The 19,609-nt window shown below is 48.2% G+C and overlaps 1 protein-coding gene across 1 annotated transcript in view; it reads left to right on the top strand.

Moving 5' to 3' along the window:
* Positions 1-2,674: 2,674 nt before the first annotated feature.
* SLC26A9 (solute carrier family 26 member 9) overlaps positions 2,675-19,609 on the top strand; it is a 44,019-nt gene continuing 27,084 nt past the window's right edge. The window contains exons 1-5 of the mRNA XM_073319870.1: positions 2,675-2,770; positions 15,308-15,450; positions 17,472-17,611; positions 18,231-18,341; positions 18,663-18,838. Of these exons, the coding sequence (XP_073175971.1) occupies positions 15,326-15,450; positions 17,472-17,611; positions 18,231-18,341; positions 18,663-18,838 (552 nt within the window). The 5' untranslated portion in view covers positions 2,675-2,770; positions 15,308-15,325. The remainder of the gene's footprint in view (positions 2,771-15,307; positions 15,451-17,471; positions 17,612-18,230; positions 18,342-18,662; positions 18,839-19,609) is intronic.

Raw genomic sequence — 19,609 nt, forward strand, 5'->3', positions numbered from 1 at the left:
ACCCCAGCCCGGCTCTCTCCATCCCTCCCCATCCTCCTTGCCCCCTGCACCTCCCTTTCTTTCATCTCACTCAGTTTGTCCTCTTACCCGTTCTCTGCGTGCACCTGGGGAAACATGAGTCTTGCACGCTATTGAGCTCACAGGTGGGCAGCACATATCAGAATGGCCATCCATGTTGGGTCCCTCCTTATCTCCCGGCACCGAGCGTCCAGGCTCTGTGGGTCACGCTTGCAGAGGGCTGGGTGTGGCCGAGCACCAAAGAGCTGGGCATTGACTGCGCCAGAGTCATTTCTTGAAAAGCCTCTCAAGCTCTCATCCTGAGAGTGGGCTTTAAGAACACTCGTAAGGCTGAACTCCACTTTGAAACCTTCCTCAGCCATGATGCCTACAGGCCGTGGGCATTGGTGAGGCAGCTGGCCAGCCAGAACGTCTATTTTCCTGCTTAATTCTGTTCGTTTGGTTACCTCACCCTCCAACCCTCCCCAGCCCATCTGTCTCTTTCGTCCACCTGTCACGTCCTGCCTGGCACCTGGACTGCCAGCCCCGTGAGGCAGGCACTATCTTCATAGATTCCAGTGCCAGAAGGGACCATTGTGATCATCTAGCCCAACCTCCTGTGTAGCACAGGGCAGAGACCTGCCCCACAATAATTTCTAGAGCAGAGTATTTAGAAAAACATCCTGTCTGGATTTTAAACATCCTCCCACCCTGACCTGTGGACTGTGGACTGTCCCAGCTTTTCATTCACAAAGGGAGAAGGGGCTGCTTTTCCTTCTGATGTCCCTCATTCGTTTTACCACCAAACACTTCCCTGTGACGCCCCCCACCAGCAGCCGTGTCTCAGATGTTCATTTTGAATAAATAATCCACGAAAGGGCAGGGGAGGGAATGTCTCTCCTCTCAATGCCCAAATGCCTGAGCCTACCTGGCCTCATTTCTATGCCAACAACCACTATTGCTCCTCCCTCCCCTCAGCCCTGGAGAATCTCCATTTGCCATCAAGAGTAGGGTGCACATCACCCCATCTCCACTGGAACAAGTATATCGATTCCTTTAGCCTCAGAGACACTGAGATGTCCCCACAAAGGCACCTCCTGTTGCTCCCTTGATCTGCAGAGGCTGGTATCCCTTAGGCCGAGCAGGGCTGGGGCCAGCACAATCTCCGCTCCCCTTGCTGCTGGGGGAGGATCTGGTACTTGTCTGGACAGTGCCTCACACAATGGGGCCCGGAGCCTGGACTGGGTGTTGCTAGGGGCTACCATAATACAAAGAAATAATAATGCTCCTCATCCACTCATCCCACAACCCATCCTGAGGGAGTGCAGAGGCTGGAAGGCAAGGGAATTGCAACCACGTTTCTCCTCTGGAGAAGAGAACTCCATGAACATGCCCCAATCCCAGCTGGAGTCCTCCCCACCAACACACTCTCCACACTGGTATCTTTCTTCTGGCTTTTCAAACTTGACAACAGCTCGGCTGCAGGTGTACAGTGACTGCTGCCTCTCATGCTGACTGTTGTTTCCTGGTGCTCCCCCACCTGACGATGTCCGTGTGTTGCCTGTTGTCTGATACTTAGATTTTATGTTCCTGGAGGCAGGCTGTTCGGTGTTTCTACAGCGGCTAGCACAATGGGCTCCTGGGCTACAATAATATAAATAAGTAATAAATAATTTTTATAAATATTTTTAAAATCTTAAGGGTTGGATCCTCTGAGGTGCTGGTCACCTTCAAAGAGACATGGGAGCTTAGCACCTTACAAGATTGGACCCAACCTCTGGACCATATGGAAACAGACCAATGGATTACAGCTTGATCGCCACTCTCCATCAGTATCCCATGGTGGGTGCACTTGAGGATGTTGTAAAACTCTCCTTTTGCACTTGCGTGTGCAGTTCTGTACAATGGGAGAGTGGATGAACATTCCCTCCTGACCCTCCATGGTGATCATGCCCTGAAGCAATGAGGATTGATGACCCTGGACAGCTTTACTGTCACAATAACATCACTCCGATGTGATTCTTACTCACACGACAGTCTCTCAATCTCTTCTCCAGGCAGAGCCCCAACAGTGTGGGGAAGCTCAGTGCTCACCGCCTAACAGACCAGCCGCAGCTTACTCTGTCCTCTCCACCCCTCTCATCCCTTTGAACATGGAAATAAGAAAGCAACCGCTTTCCCCTGCCAATCCTTAGTTCAAAGCCCAACCTCTGGGAGTCCAGGACCTGGCACAATGTACTCCATTGTCCTTGTCCGATGCTGAGAGGCAGCCAGAACACAAAGACAGGCTGGAGTCACTGTCCAGTGCGCCAGGAAACTGTAGCCTCGGTCAACAAAAGCATCTTCTCCCCACAATGGGAGTCTGAATGCTGGGGGGACCCGGGGGGACACTCAATATGTTCTATTGTCTCCGAGGGCCCAGGTGTATTGAGGGAATTGTACAATGGGATCAAACAGCCTAATTCTGAACTGGGGAGGCTAAAAAAGCTGTCCTTCTTCAGATCTCTCCTTATCTCCCTTGCTATCTCCTGGGCTTAGCCTGGGTGTACTTGCTTGCAGTCACTTCGTAACAAGCCCAGCAAGCCAATCAGAAGCCAAGCACAGCCCTCAGTCCCCTTGACTGAGGTGAGTTATAAATGACTCACTGGTTTATATTTGAGCACAGTCCTCTGCACACCTCTACCTGGGGAGCAACTCTCTGCCGGGGCTTTCTTGACACATTTGCAGCTCACCTAGCAGAATTAGCCCTTTCTTCCCTCCAGCAAAGGTGAAGGTAAGTCCCTGCTCCCAACAATAGCGCTCTTTGTCTGGGTGGGCGTGGGGGATTCGCACTGTGGTTGCACAGCCACGGGGTGTGAATTTCAATATTTGGAGACCTGGTTGTTGAATGATTTTTTCCCCCCCAAAGGTATTTACCACAGCAGATATGCCAAGGAATTAGCAACAGCAAAGATCAAGGGGCTTGAGTTATGAAGAAAGGCTACAAGAGCCAAATCTGGGAATTAATTATTATGAGATCAAACCCTGCAGTCCTTACTCAGACGAACTCCTGCTGAGATCGGTGGCAATTTGCCTGAGCATGGAGAGTTACTAGTAACTACAGAGCCTGTGGGTCTGGTCTGTTACTGGTGTTTGTGTTGCACCCATTCAGTCTATGGTGCTTTGCAGGCAAGTCCCTGCCCCAAGGAGTTTGCAACCTAAATCATACTTTGTGATGCCCCCCTCCCGCCGCCCCCTCAGTTTGTAAGGTGGAGTTTGCATAGCTTGGCTAAGGAATAAATAGCAGGAGCATGTGGGAGAGGGCATATAAAAGTCTGTCCCGGCCTAATATACCAAGGAGGAAGGGGCAATTATTTAAGGTGGGATGAAATTAAGAAGAAATTTTAGGCTAGAAATCTGAAGGTGCTTCCTACCAGAGATGTGTTAGATTGAGGGATAGTGTCCAAATGGAAGCAGTGGGATTTCCATGGCTTGGGAGTTTTAAATCTAGACTGGACCAAGCCTTAGGATCTGTGTGATAAGCAATAGTCCTGCCCTGCATGGGCCCTAATTGCGGTACCAATTCTCAATACTCTGATCAGTGGAACTCTTGTGCTGATTCTGCCTCTGTGTGCCGCTAAAATCCATCCACTTCTGACTTGTGCATCGGCTGAGAACCTTGGGACAGGTTCTCCCCTGGCATGGTCCCTGAAGAGGCTCTTACCTCCACTGTTATTTACTGGTCAGCAGAAAGTGCTTTCAAGAGCTTGCTGGTATGGGCGGAGATGGATTTTTGCCTAGGTTCAAACCCTGGATGGAGAGAAATGCCCTCCTCTGCCCTTACTGTTGGGAACGATGGACTAGGTGACCCATAAGGTGTTTTCCCTTCTCTCATATCAGATTCCCGGGGGGAGGGAATGTGTCTGTGTACATGAGAGAGCGCTAAGCAGGCAACTTGGATAAGAGTGTTCTCAGGTGCTGCAGGAATGCTGCAGTCTGCAAACTTCCTAATTCCTGAGACTTTCCTTTGCCCGTGTGCTCTTCAAAGGACAATAGTAGTCTCGGTGCTCTGGGAACATATAGCCAGAGGGGGCTATTGGGGAGCAGACTTTCCCCCTTACCTCTCTATTCTTTTCAAGTCATTTCTCAGTCCTTTCCCGCAGAGCTATGGAGATGCTGCCTCCATACGGGGATGGGGAGCTGTGATGGAAAACTTTCCAAGGGCCAAACGCTGATGTTGTTGAGATCAGTGGCAAGACTCCCATTGACTCCAGCCACATCGGGATTTGCCCCTAAAAGCGTTCCTAAACTGGGTGATTTTGTAGAATCTAGCAGCCACCCACCTGACAGCTCTTGAGAAAAGAGAGGCCCCCAGGGGTTCTTATAGCATTTCAACCCTGTAGCCTGCTGAGGGGCTGCTGACCTTGCTCCAGATCAGCTCTGACTGCACTAAGTCAAGGGGCTGGCCTGGCCCTTGGAAGCCAGGCTGATGCTGGTGGTGGAGATGTTATTTTTGGTGGTCTGGGGGAATGAGTGCATGGGCTTCCCACTGGAGACGTATCAGCCTCACCACTGTTACTGGCCCCCTAGCTGGCTGTCTCAGCAGAGAGGCTAAGGATCGTAGAGGACCTGGAGACTCCACTCCTCTCCAAGCCCTAGAGATGCCTCCTGGGGGGTCAGGACGGAGGCCCCGTGGGATGGGGAAAGCAGCACTCTGCTGTATCTGTGTGGTGGCCACGGACAGAGGGTGTCAGTCTCCAGTGCTGGCACCCTGGCACCTGCACTGAATTGTTCTGACGCAATAAGTGTATTGTTCTTCTGCACTGGAGCAGCGCTGCATTGGAGCCGGCAGAGCTGCTCATTTTTTATTCCTTGCACCCCAAAGCTGTTCCTTCCTAACATGCCTACCAGCTTCCCCTTCTTCCCATAATTAAACTCGGACGAGAAGCAGCTGAAAAGTTGGGGCAGGGCTGAGAGCAAGTGGGTTATTTAAACAAATCAGAGAAAGACTCGGCTAAATTCTGGTCTCATTTGTAAGATAGTCAATCCAGAGTAACTCCAAGGACTCGAAAGGAGTTACTCCGGATTTACACCAGAGACCAGAATGTGGCCAAGGAAGTGAAAGCATTTTCTTTCATAACCCCCCTTGTCAACCAAATGCTTTGGCTTCACCTGCAGTAACTGGCAGATGTCTGCAGCTCTCATTATCATGGTTACCAAGTGCACAGCTAGTGTGGTTTGAAACGCCTGTGAAGTGGTGCAACAAATATTGGCACTGGCCCAAGGGTAGCAGCGAGAGTGCTGAGCCTGAGCTCCTGCCCAGTGCTTGCTCGGGTTTGTTCCCTCCACCCCCCGCCCCCCCACCCCCGCTCCGAAGGACCATCTGCCTATGGAAATCATCAATTAACACGCCCAAATATTTAAACCAAAAGAAACCATTGTTTCAAAACCTAGCTGCTGTGTAGCAAAGGGGCCAGACGATGGCCACTGGACTCCTTCCTTTGGGCTGTAGGGACTGAGAGTGAACATGTGAGAAAATACGGGCTATTGAGGGTTGAGGTGTGGAGCAGGGCATATAGATGTTCCACCTCTGCCACTGTGACCTAACCCTGTAGGGTTTTGTACCCACCACCGTGGTATCTGAGCACCTCCTACAGAAAATGAAACCCAGGGACTTCAGGGAGTGTTTGGCACCTCTTCCTTTTTTGGGGTCAAACCACTGCTTGGGATCAAGCTTTTTATCTGTAGCTGATCTATCTTCACTCCTCCTTATGGCACTTATTATATGGCCAGTTTTTCAAAGTGCGCAGCCCCTAGGGTGACCAGATAGCAAGTGTGAAAAATCAGGACAGGGAGATGAGTGTGTGTGTGTGTATGTGTGTAGGGCTAATAGTATCCCATGAGACAAAGCCCCTAATTCCAGGATGTCTAACAGCTCCCAATCACTCCCACTGGGCACTTTAAAATGTGGCCACTCATGTCTCCGTTCTGGTCTAAATGTAAGACGTTTTCCCAGCAGAATTATGTTAGTTGGGGGGTGGATTTTTACCTGTACAGCTATTCCAGTAAAAGTCCGAGCATAGGCACAGTTTTACCAGTATAAGGTGCTGTGTATTGGTATGATTGATTTGGCATGACCAAATAAAAATCAACTCTACTGTTAAAAGCACTTTTATACAGGTAAAACTATGTCTGCACTCGGGGGGTGGAGATGGGGGTTGAGGTTCTGCTTTGACTACGCTGGCATAATAAAAGCAGCAAAACTTTTAAGTGCCTAAGCACTGAAATCTCTGGGTTTCAAAAGGACTGGAGATGGAAGTGAACAAACCTGTGGATTTTAGAAAATTTCCTAGGTAAACTCATTGGGGTCAGGAGGACATGATTAGGAGAGGCTGGGGAAGTGGTCGTGGTAGGGGATACTGGGATACAAAGGTGAGTGCAGTAGAAATAGAAAAAGACTAAGTTTTTTGAGGCAGGGACTTTTTACTATGTACGTACAGCCCCTAGCATCATGGGGCCCTCATCCTGACTGAGTCCTCTAGGTGGTACTAGAATGCAAATAGTGAATACCAGCAGGAGCAGGAAGGTGGAGTGAGTTTGATCAGCATTCCTTGGAGTGAGTGAATTACACAACATTCTGAAACAACTTGCATTGGTTTAGAACAGACTCCTCTTTCCCCTGGATCCTGTGTGATCGGCTCACCAGAGGAGAGGCTAAATGAAGTGAAGGGGAAATAAAGGATGAGTAGTGTGGTATGTTGAAAACTGTGTTTAAATAACAAGCTATCCCTTTAAATGTAAGGAGTTTCCTGATCCTGGTTGCAGGCTCAGGGACCTCTGTAGGGAAGTGTGCAGTCTGGGCCTTCTGCAGAAAGTCCAATCTGCAAAAAAGCCAGTGTAGAGCAAGGTGGGGTGAGAGGTGCCTCTCTACCTTAGGGAGCAGTCTGCTTGGTCTCTGCATTTGATTGTTTGTGTGTTAGATTTCTGAATTCTAAGAAATAAAATAATGTTATGTTGCAACCTTTCAGAAAGAGTATCTAACTTTCTGTGTGCATGCCATGAACCTAACAGCTGGGTGTTAAGAGGGGTGAGATTATGTTTAATTTGGGAAAGAGAACTTGCCACTATGGGAGTGTCATAGAAATACACTTAGCACTGGATTCTCAGTTGGGGTAAACCTACATAACCCTGTTGACTTCCATGGAGTTGCACTAATTTACACCAGCTGAGGATCTGGCGCTTAGTCTTCACAAAAAATTCCCTGCCATTTCAATGGTTTCTGTTTAATTCCCACAGGGGAAAAGCAGGACGTGACCCGACATGATTTTAGCAGGTTTGGTTTGTTTAAAGTTTCTTCAGCTCCGTCACATTCCCTTCTCCAGAGTCACTCCCAAAGCACATTGAGAAAACATCACAGGGATCTCAACTGCATGACATGCTTGGTTCCCTTGTCCATCCTTGTGGCCTCCAGGGCATCCCTACAGTGCTGCTGGCTCTGACAGAGGCATTGAGGCTCATCCACTTCCATACTCCACTTGCAGCTGCGTTTGTAGCATTGCTTGCTGGGCCTCTTAAGGTATCTATATAGGAGTGACCAGAACGGCTGCAGGCAGCACTGCAAGGTGGGATGGAGAAGGGTCCAATGAGCTAGTGCAGTTGCAATGCTTGTGGTTTCCCATGTGCACTGGGAACCAACATGGTTAGAAGACAGCACTGGTTCACGTGGACTAAACCAATAGACTTAATCTTGGGTATTGCACCCAAAGCTTTACACCTGTGATGGGCATTTATGGGTACATGAGGTTTTGCAGACATTGCTTGAACAGCCTTGAATATGCAATGGTTTGTTGTAAAACTTCCTCATCTAGTGTAGACTCAGAGGCAAAAGACATTTTTAATGAAGCTTAATCTAAGGTTTGGAGACCCTGAACTTATTGAGATGTTAAGGAATCAGGGAGAAAACCACGGGAGGAGGCAGTGAGACACATCATGTGTAAAAAAGTCATCTGTAAATGATTTGCATTTTCTCCCTAAACATAACTGGCCAAATTCCTCCCTTGTGGAGTTCCACTGAAGACCCTTCACTTACTCCAGGAGTGAATTTGGCCCGATTTTAAACAAGATACAACCCAACTGCTCTCAGAGAAAGTGAATTTCCCACCCAGTTTTGCTAGTTTTGACTCATGCGCCCTGGATCTGAAGTTTCCCTCTTGCTCCAACTCTGTCAGCACCAAACAGTTGTTTCGTGCTGTTGGATCCTATCCACACTGAGCGGAAACTTCAATGTGACTTTCTCTCCCCAGACACAGCTATCAGCAGTGCCGGGACAAGAGATAAGGAGCTGGGATTCCTGGCAGTGAGGCAGGCGCTAGGAGAAAAGTTTGTGCTTGGCACACCTGGAGTGGTTTGAAACTGGCAGGACACGAGTTAACCAATCAGGAGCTCACAGGGCACCATGCAACATTGCAACTCAGCTGATACTTTGTGTTTGTCTGACCTTATGGAACAATTTATTTTGCCTGTTCCATGCCCTTGCTGTGAAACAGTTCTGCCCCAATTCTGTGTGTGCTCAGAATTCTATGCCCTGGCTTAAGGATTCGGAGCGTGCCTTTACTTTTCACTCTGTAGGCCCAGATTACCAAGTGCTCGTCACTAGTAATCAAGGCCGTATTTCCCACTGCACTGCACTTAGCACCCAGCAGTGCCCTCTGAAACACTGATGGGCCTGGCTTCTCAAAAGAGCTCTGCACTCAAGGTGTTTCCACCATGCGGAGGCTCCTGAGAAACTGGCCACTTGTTTTGGTGCCTAAACAGAAATGGAGTTCTTTGGAGAATCTGGCCTCTAGTTAAGAAAATGATCATTGGCAGCACAGCATTTCACTGGCTTTGGGATCCCATCCCTGTAGATTACTTGCATTGTCTCTGGCCAGCGTTTTGCCACTGTGACGAAGGCAAAACGCTATCTTGGGTATGTCTCCACATGCCCACCTCCGTGTTACTCCTTCTCCACCACGACAGCTGGCTTACTCTTTCGTTCACTGCACAATCAAGTGACTCCTGCTCTTTACTTCTGAAATCTCAAAGGTTTAGCCTGTTGTTTGATCTAGGGCAAGGCCATTGATAAGCCAACTCAAGAACTTGACTCTCTCTGAGATGCTGACATCATCGGCCTGTTTGTTCAAGATGAATTTAATCATGAGAATATTATTTTTTTCACGTTTGCCAGCACTTTCGCTCAGCAGGAGGACTTCACTAAAGAGCTGTGGTATAGTCAGCAGATTCGGTCCCTCTGATGGCATGGCAGGCACACTGCTCAGAAACCAACCAGATTGAGAAATAAAGTTTCACATACCTGAAACTTAGGCCAGGGTCACTGGAGTTTATGATCTTTTGCTGCAACTTGATTTGGGTTTTCTAATAAGGCATAGGGGATTGAGAATCTGGAGTGAGCCCGGGTGGGGGTGACTTACAGAATCTGGAGTCAAGCCAGGAGTAACTCTGTATCCAGAACAAGCTGTAGGGGACTGAGAACTTGGAGTGAACCTGGGGTGGGAGGGAGAACTGGAAATCTGGAGGGACAGGGCTTCTGGGGTGAGCCTAGATGAGCTGGCAATCTGGAACAAGCCCAGCAGGGAGTGACTGGGAATCTCGAGTGAGTCTGGAGTGACTGGGCTTCCAGAATGAGCTATAGGAAGCTGGGAATCTGGAGCAAGTCCAAGGGTGCAGGGATTAAAAATCTAGAATGAGCGTGGAGGGAATGAACTTGAAATTTGGGTCCAGTCTGGGGCTGTGTTTAGGGTGAGCCTGAGCCAAGTCTCAAATGACCCTGTCTTCATAATGGAAAAAACAAGAAAGGGGATGCCAGTCAAAGTGCTGACACCTGCAGGGTTCTGAACCCAGTGACCAATGATACCAGAAGGGAAGGTCTCCTTGCACGTGGTCACACCACTGCAGCCCCACTCCTTGCCCTGTCATGTAAGCCAGGCAGGGTCAGTTTGGATAGAGACCTACCTAGTGTCTGGGAGAAATGGTCTTGGTTATGCAGAAAGTGACACTCTTCTGAGTCAGCACTGACCCACGGCCAAGCCTGGTATTAGAGAGCCCAGCGCTGTTGGAGGTGCTGCATTTTGGATGATGGGTGCAATCTAGGTCTGGCTCCATGTGATCATTAGAATTTTTGTGGCACATGTCACCATATGAGGGTTGTCAACCTCAGGTTCTTGGCAAAATTTCCATTCGCACCATCATACTGCTGACCTATATTCCCACAGCCATTTCAGCTGCCTGCATTATCCTTCGATTCCTGCCCCGGACCTCTGTGCTATGTTACTGCACATTGTTAAAATCTTCCAGACTCCACCCCAGAGGTGGCTACCTCTCAGCTAACAGTGACATCATTCCTCTGGGCATACACTTATGGGTGAAATCCTGGCTCCAACAGGGCCAGGATTTCACCCAGTATGTTTAGGACCTGATCCTGAGCAGTGCTGAGCCTGAGGGGCGAAGGCTATAGGAGTTGAGCGTGTTTGGCACCTCTCCGGCTTAGTCCTCTGGTGTGTAACACACTTGGGATGATATTTTCGGGTTTGACTAGGCAGGTGACACCATTGCCAGGTATGTAGAAGGCGCATCTGCACAAACTAGCCCTGTTGCTGTGGTGTCAGTCACTGGTCTCCATTAGTCACTGGTCCCTCTCTATCAGAATGGAAAATGCTTTGGGGTCTAGTATAGATGGGAGCAAGCCATGGTCGATACTCATTCCAGGCAATCTGTTAGGCTCCTGGTTTTATCAGATGCGTGTTCCACAATAGTCAGTATAGGTTGGGCCAGAAGTGTCCAGAGAAAGAAAAAGTTAAATGATTGCAAAAACCCCCAACTGTACTCAATAATCGTCCTGCCTGGGGTGAAATATTTCAAAGAAAGCTGGGCTGCCTGGAAGATGCTGTCTGACTGAGATTGTCTAGTCCCATCTACACCTCCAGCTCTGTTCTTATGAGCGTGAACCTTTGTCTCTGGAGAAAGCCTGGAGGGAAAGCACAGTTTAGGAGGCTGGGACAGCAAACTCCCATAGGAGTGTGTAACTGCTCTGTACAAAGCTAGAGCCTGCAGCCATATGACCTTGGGCTCAGATCTCATCAGCTCTCAGGGCTGGACCTGGAGACCTCTAAAGATATATCTACGCTGCAATCAGAGATGCGATTGCAGCACATGGAGACATACCTGAGTGTCAGGATCCCAACAAGGGCAGTCAGGCCAAGGGTCAGAGTAGGGTCAAACCCGAGGCTGGGAGTAGCAGAGGACTTGCGTAGTCAGGTTCCAGGCTAGGGCAGATACCAAGGATCAGAGTCCAAGTCAGGGTGCAGGTCAGAAGGCAAAATGAAAATCAAACCAAGATCAAAGCCAGGATTTGCACAGGGAGCAAGGATGGTCATGGCAGCCACAAATGACCTTTGGGTTTATATCGAGTGGGGAGCCAGTGATGAGCCTTGGGGCTCCTGCCTGTCAGACCCCTTGACACAGGACTTTCCATGGGCTATGTCCACAGCAGGTCATGAGCATCAGTGTGCAAGCTAGTTACAGCTGCTACTGGGTGCCTAGTAGTCCTACAGGGCCTGGGTTCTGGATCTGTGGAGTCGTACACTCAGCTAGCTTTAATCCAGCTCGTTTAGGTACCACATATGCAGGCTCTCCTAGCCTAAACTGGGAGGGCTTCACTCCCACGTTGCCATGGCTTTACTACTATTGTTATTCCAGCTAGCTAGATCAAAGCTTTCTTGGGTACGTGTCCACATGCTGCAACCTCGCCTCTGATTACAGGGTAGACATGCACTAAAGGGAAACCACTCTTTCCCCTGAGTCACAACTGAGCCAGGGCCTGGGAATGGGGCTATACCACTGGGATTCCATCTTTCAAATAATGGAAGACCACAGTCCTCGCCTCACATAGGCCCGGTCTACGCTAGACACGTTTGCTAGTAGTAATGGCAGATGGGGCATGATTTCTTTTATGACATTCTGCTACCAGCAAACGCCCTGGTGTAGATGCAGTTGGACAGGCAGAAAAAAGTCCTTTTGCCAGTATAGCTGATTTCATTTGCACAACTGTTATAAGTTATACAGGCAGAAGAGCTCTTTTTCTGGTATAAACTGCGTCTACACTAGAAAGCTTTGACAGGATAGCCATACTGATACAGCTGTACCAGCAAACCCTTTCTAGTGTAGACAAGGCCCTCGTCCCTGAAGATCCCTTGGGGCTGTTCACAAGAGATGGGGTGTTGCTGGTTGTGCTCTGACCACATTTTGAGGGTGGTAATTAACATTCTGTCTCCCTAAAATCACCCCATGTCTTCAGCTGGATATAGTAGCCTCCGCTTCCCATCCCAGACTGGTGTGTAGTGCTGATGTGCTCTGCTGAACTGCTGCCATCTTCTGCCCTGCATTTCAGTGGTCCATGTAGCAATCCTCATATACAGCCTCTAAAGCACCTCGCAGACTCTAATGATTCCCTTTTCCTGACTAGCTTTTGCCCCAGGCCATGTGCCCTTGTGTTCAGGTATTTTAGGAACAGTGTCTCTCCAGATCTGTGGCCCGGATATCACATTGTTTTAATCCACCTCAAGACATGCCCAGACAGAAAGATTTTTCTCCTGGCCTATCAGACAGCAATCCCAGTCCTACCACCCTGATTCACCCAGATTGCTCCCTTTTGGCAGTCACATGAGATAATCTAGTTCTGTTCTGAACCCAGACTGGGCTACAATGCAGAAAATACACAGAAAGTACAAATAGCCAGATTCATCCACTGACTTCAGTGGGCTACCCCGGGGATGAATTGGGCCCAAAACATTTAACATTAACTGCATCACTCCCAGACCGAGGGTATGTCTACACTGCAATTCAAGCTGTGATGGGGCTAGCGGTATCGGCGCTGGCGTGGCTGAAAATTAGCAGTGTAGATGCGGCGGCATGAGATTCAGAGCAGGCTCGCAAGGCGATCACGTGCCCAAGTTCCCCGGTGTATTTGTACAGCCCATGCTGCCATGTCTCCACTGCTAATTTAGTGAAAGCTAGAGCAGGTATGTCAGGTTTCAGAGCAGCAGCCGTGTTAGTCTGTAGCCACAAAAAGAACAGGAGGACTTGTGGCACCTTAAAGATGAACAAATTTATTAGAGCATGAGCTTTCGTGGGCTACAGCTCACTTCATCGGATGCATAGAATGGAACATACAGTAAGAAGATATATATATACATACAGAGAAGGTGGAAGTTGCCATACAAACTGTGAGAGGCAAGCAGGTATGTCTAACCAAGCTGCGATCACGCCTCAGATTGCAGTGCTGACAATATACTCAATGCAGCCAGCACATAGCTTTTCCTCTGGAAACCTTTATTCCTTCTCTCTGACCACCCCCTTCCCTCAGGCTTTCTCCGAGGATGGGCTCAATGTCATGTCGGCCTTTGTCTACACAGGGAAATTGACTGGAAGAGCTATTGTAGCAGTTCCTTATTGCCTGCATGGCCCTATTTTCAGACGTTTTGCTTCCTGTCACCCCAGACAACATGGAAGATGCCACTTTGGAGCAAAAAATGGCATCCTCCAGGCAGCGTGACCTTGCACACACTGCACGTGTGAGGTTATGCTGAGCAGAGCAAAATGGTGTCCTCCACGCACTCAGGATAGTCGCAACTGCATCCGTTGAATTGCATGACCCTCCGAGGTGTCACGACCCATCGTACGAGAACCCCTGAGATATTTCTATCATTGCACTATTCTGGAATTGAGTGATTTTTATTCTGGAACCGCGTATTCTTATCGGGAGCTAGTCTGGAATAGTTTTTTCAGCTATTAATATTCTGTTCAATTTCCCCATGCAAACAAGGCCTTCATCCTAGTTTACACTGGAAGCTCTGGATATTCCTGGGCCCAGTAGAAAACAATTTTGAGACAGACATAAGGAGAATTTGTTATTCAAGTACTCCCAGAATTTTGGATGTAAAATGGCACTTGGTTCTAAACTAAAATGCAGCCAATGCACTATCCAAAACCAGTTTGGATTTAGCTGATACACAGATGGGTCAACTCCAGAACCTTCTACTTGATTTCCTCTAAAATTTAGAGTTCTGGTAAAACAGGATCTGGATAAAAACCTACTCTGGTTTTGGTTCCATAAGGCCAAAATATCCACTGTCAAGGTTTTGCACAATCAAAACCTGACCCTCTTGTGCCCAATCTCTTGAAACAAAGATCCGGGTGTAAATCTACGTGGCTACATTGACGTCAATGGAGCTATAGCCGAGATTCTGCAGAATTCACACCTTTCAGCGATGTGCAGTTAATTTCTTGATAACTATTCCCTGAAATCCCAGTTGCTTTCCCATCCCCGACGTGTGTGATGGGCAATGACTTTCTTAAATAAATGTCAGACAAAAATAATTATCCACATCCTTGTTTCAAATGTATGCATTCCCCCTCCTCACCCTCAGACTCATCAGCTCATAATGGTTCTCCCCTTTCCTCTGGTGGCTTTGTTTACACTAAAGTGAGCCATGGGGAGTTTATTATCTTCCCCGGGCGACACCTAGATATTGCATAGGGCTGGTCAAACAGGACTGTTCGGCATCATTTTCATACAAATAGGTCAACAACTGTTACATCTCTGTGTGAGAGAAAATTGTTCCCAGCTTCTGGCAGGAATCAAGTATTACCCCACAGCTCTGAGCAGGACAGAATAGCAACTCTAAATGCAAATATGAAACACCAAGGGTGTTATGTTTGTAGATGAATTAATGAGGCGCTGTAGCTGGAACCTCTTGGATGAAAGCTGCTCCGTACCGGTAATGTTAATATTTCCCACTGCACAATGCTTCACAGACATGCTAATTAATCCTCCCAGCAGTGCTATGATGTATCACTAACCCCATTTTATGCATGGTGAAACTGAGGCATGGAAAGATCAGGTGACTTTCCCAAGCCCAAACAGTAAGTCATTGGCAGAGCCAAGATTAGAACTGTACTTCCTGACACCCAATCCGGTGCACATTCCTTTAGATCACATTGCCTCGCTTATGAGTTTCACTATAAAACAGGTGACAAAAAATCCATTTAGTCCAAGAGGTGGTGACCCAGCCTGGAAACAGACAATCTCTTGCTGCAGAAGCCTGCTTGTGAAGTGGAAAGAAGACATTTAGGAGACAGAATACTCAGAGGAAATCCTAAATGTCTGGATGAAGGAGGCTAGACCAAGTCTCTCTTCTTCTTCTCCTAAAACTTCACTTGGTGGCCAGATCTGCTCACGCTGATTCCTTTCTTCTCCTTTGTCTTATCTCGGAAGGATTTGAAGGACACCGAGATGAACCAAGCCCGACCTCGCTATGTTGTCGACCGGGCTGCGTATTCTGTCAACTTCTTCGATGAAGAGTTTGAGAAGAAAAAGAGAAGTTATCCACTTGGGGAAAAAGTCAAGAACCTTTTCAGGTAATGTGGAATGCTACTGAGTCGCCTTCGGAGCCTGTTGCCAGGTCAGATTTGGCTCAGCAGTGCGGTGTTTGAGGGGGTGGAGACAGGGGAAGGAGCGAATGCGAACCCTGAGATCAATGCAACATTTCCATTAAAAAAAATTCCAGGGGAAACATGTTTTTAAGCAAATAAATGGTCTCCTGTGGCATTTTACAACCCGGGCATTGTAGCATGGGGGAAGCAATGACAAGCTGTTAGCAATTTTCTAGTCAATTTCATAATTAGTAGAGAGATTTTTTTCAAAAGCATGAAGGGCAGTAGGCAACCAGCTGCCCCTGAAGCAGCCCACGACTATGGAGGTTTGATTCACACACACACAAAGGCTCTATCATTCAGCTCTGGCTGCATAAAAGGACCTGGAAATAATCAGAAATGGCCCCTTGAAAATACCCCCACGTGTATGGGGGCTCCTCAGCTGGCATAGACCTAGTGTAAGGGCTCTGCCCCGCCCTGTTATCAGCTCCCAGCATAGGGAGTGAATCAGAAGCAAGGCTGGAGTGCAAGGCATTATGGCTAGTCCTTGCTTCCCGGGGTCTAGTGTAGGCCAGCCTTAAGGCTGCTTTCACTTACATTGGGTGCAGGGCCCTGCCTCAGAATATGGGGAGTGCAAAATTGGCTTAAAGCCACTTTAACACTCTTCCAACATGTATAGAGTCCTGGCCCTGCCCCCAGGACAGCAATGGACTAACTGAGAGTCAGGCCCAGCAAGCTAATAGCTAACTGAGCACAGATATTTGGAGTGGAAAGATTTCTGTACTCTGAAATCAAGATGGGCGGCTGTTTGAGGTGCTCTCTGGGCTTTGGATAGGCAAAGCCATAGGCTAGAGAGCCTTTGTTAAACTCGACACATTGATGCCTGTGAGGCTGTGGCTGTTCCCATGTTGACTTTAGTTTTGGGTGGCATCCAGGTGCTTTTTAAGTGGAGAGAGCTTTTCAATAAGCCCCAGGAATAACTGCTCTCTCTCTCTCTCACTTCGCCGAAGTACAGAACAGCACCACCCCAGGGAGAAAATGCAATCACAGCCGCTGGAGATTAATACATCTGAGATAACCAGCGCTGAGTAATGAATATATATTTGATTGGGTTTGCACTGTAATTGAAAGGTAAATGGAGTTTATGGTTTTCACTTCAAATGAATCAGTCTACAGTCAGAAATGAAGGCAGCCTGGCTGTGCTCAGAAGAATGCTTTTGCTTTGCATTTATATAGAAAGCATCTTTCACCCAAGTATCTCAAAGGGCTTTGCAGACATTAACTGAGGAAGCCTGTGCATGTGTTGTTAGATCCATAGGACTGATAGGTAAGCTGAGCTTCACTGACATGCTTAAAGCCTTATAATGAGTCAGTGGCAGAAAGGAGAACAGAACCTAGAGAAACCCTGTGTAGAGAAACCCTGAAAGTCCTATGTTCTAACCACTGAAGAAAGATACTGCCTGAGATCCCTGAACAGTTCAGGGGATGTAGATATAAGATCTTACTTTAATTTCAATAGCGGATATGTGTCTAAATCCCTGTGATTGCTTTGGAAACTTCACCTGCTCTTTCTAAAGTAGAAACCCTGTCCAACCATGCATTCTAGGGTAATATACAGATCCTAGAGATCCACTTCCCTTTTCCAACATGTGTGATGTTCAGCCTATGCTAATAACCAGTGGCATGGTTGTCCACTGAATGCATCCAATGAAGTGAGCTGTAGCTCACGAAAGCTTATGCTCAAATAAATTTGTTGGTCTCGAAGGTGTCACAAGTACTCCTTTTCTTTTCGTGTGAAACATACACAGAATGTTGCCACATCAGACTGGTGATGCTTCTCACACCCAGATTGGCTTTGTATCTGCTCCACACTAGTGTAAATGGCTTCCCAAGGCAAGAGGCAATGAAAATCAGGACCATTGTCCTTAGCATAGGAAACCTCGTAGTGAGGGGAAATGCTTCTTATCGGGACCCTCCTTCCTTACTTGTGTTCATTTCCTCTCTAGATGTTCATCATCCAGGTTCAAAGTCATCATCTACAGTCTGTTTCCAATACTCGTTTGGCTCCCTAAATATAAAATTAAAGACTACATTGTGCCCGATGTCCTTGGGGGAATCAGTGCGGGGACCATTCAAGTGCCACAAGGTGAGACCAGGTTTCCTTTCTCCAGTGGGGGTTAGGAAGTAACTTCCCCCCATGAGCAGCTGGGAGGAGAGAACATTCCCACCTTGCTCCAATTAAAGTTCGGACACGCTGTCGATGGCTGATTTTATCCCCTTCCTGGGGTTTGGCTTTATTAGTAACAAAAGAACATAAACCCTCAGCCAAAGCTTTCTCCTCAAAGCTGGCTCGTCCTGGTTTTCCCTGCAGAGCCCCCCTGGCTCTGCCCCTAGTTGCCTCTCGCCAGAGGGTCACATCTCGTATCCTGGGAGAGTTAACACGCTGCATTTACCACAAAGACCCCGCAGCACTGACACAGCAGCTTTGTGCAGATTTTTAGCTTCTGCTAACAGGATGAGTCGCTACTCGAAGAGTCCTGCACCCCTATGAAGGCTCATAGACCCTGCTGCCTTGGTGCAGTAGCCCACTCCATAAATGTCCCGTCTGGGTTTTCTTGCATCTTCCCCTGGAGCATTTAGTACATTGCCAAAGACAGGCTGCCGAACTAGCTGGGCCACTGTTCTGTGCCAGGAGGGGAATTCCCAGGGCCCGCAGCTGTAACTGAGATGGAAGATCTGAAGTCAATTTCACTTGCATTTTTCAGGGATGGCCTTTGCACTGCTTGCCAATCTGCCTCCCATCAATGGACTCTACTCCTCCTTCTTCCCTTTGATACCCTACTTCATCTTAGGTGGCGTCCACCAGATGGTCCCAGGTAAGTTCCCCTTTTTAGTTCTGAAATTTGAATGTCTGTACATTCCAACTACGTTCATTGCCCAAGGGCACATCCTCCAGCTGTACCATATCTCCTGACAGGGCGCTGTTTTACCAAGCCTCCTCTCTGGTGCATTAGTCAATGTCCTGGATCCCTGGTGCCTGCTGTATAGCATTGCGCCATGCGCTGATAAACCACTGCCGTGTTCTGCTACAGAACTGACTGCATTGCAGTGGTGGGTGATTCCCAATTTACGTTAACGCTTTTCAGGATGGGATGCTTGTATACATGTAAGTCACCTGTTACTCTTTTGTCCTGTAGGCACCTTTGCTGTCATCAGCATTATCGTTGGGAGCGTCTGCCATGATCTGGCTCCTGAGTCCGATTTCGAATACTTTAACCATACCACCAATGAGATAAACATCAACAACACAGCCATGGAGGCAGCCAGACTGGAGATTTCCGCCACATTAGCTTGTCTGACAGCCATCATACAAGTAAGGACATCTTGGCACTAACACTGCAGTGTCCACTGTCTGAGCTAAGCCTAACCCTCCCCCTTGTATGAGGTTGGATTTTGTCATTTGTACACCCTCAAGGAAGGGGATGGCAGTGCCAGCAAGTGCAACAATTGGGACTGTTTCCAAGTAGATGATACCTGGAAACAAAAGGTTTGAAAGCGTCCTGTGGTCCTGGCTCCCACTTCAGAAACACTGGACCTCAGACACTATAGTGATTCCTACACTATAATAGGGATCTGGATAGATGGACCCATCCTATATTAAAGTTTCTGAACAAGAAAGAGACACATTGAGGTCTCTGTTCTTTTTCCATGATCAGCAGCTCATAGCAATTGCAGGTGTGTTTTTACTCCAAAGACACTTTCATGGGAGCACATGGGGTAGTAGAAAATTAAGCACGTGGCAATGCCCATAGGAGGCATGGTGTGTGCTAGACACATGGTCTGTATTTCCACTGCCTATGTTCAGAGAGGGCGTCTTGCTCATGGTGCAGGGCTGGGGGGAGGACGCAGTTGCCAGCGTGGTGCAAAGCTCACCCTGTGCACTCTCCCAATCCTGTGTGCAGAGCTAGTCACTGGTTAGAGCACTCGCTAGGTGACACTAGCGGACCCAAGGGAACACAATGGCATCCCAGCCACACTTCCCCAGCCTCTATGTTGGCTCTTTGCCACCAGAGAATGCTCCCAGCCTGGCATGACTCTCCCTGGGCTAGTTAGACTGGCTCTGTGTCCAGACCGCCCCAGTGCC

This window comes from Lepidochelys kempii, chromosome 21, assembly GCF_965140285.1.
Source record: "Lepidochelys kempii isolate rLepKem1 chromosome 21, rLepKem1.hap1, whole genome shotgun sequence".
Taxonomy (NCBI): domain Eukaryota; kingdom Metazoa; phylum Chordata; order Testudines; family Cheloniidae; genus Lepidochelys; species Lepidochelys kempii.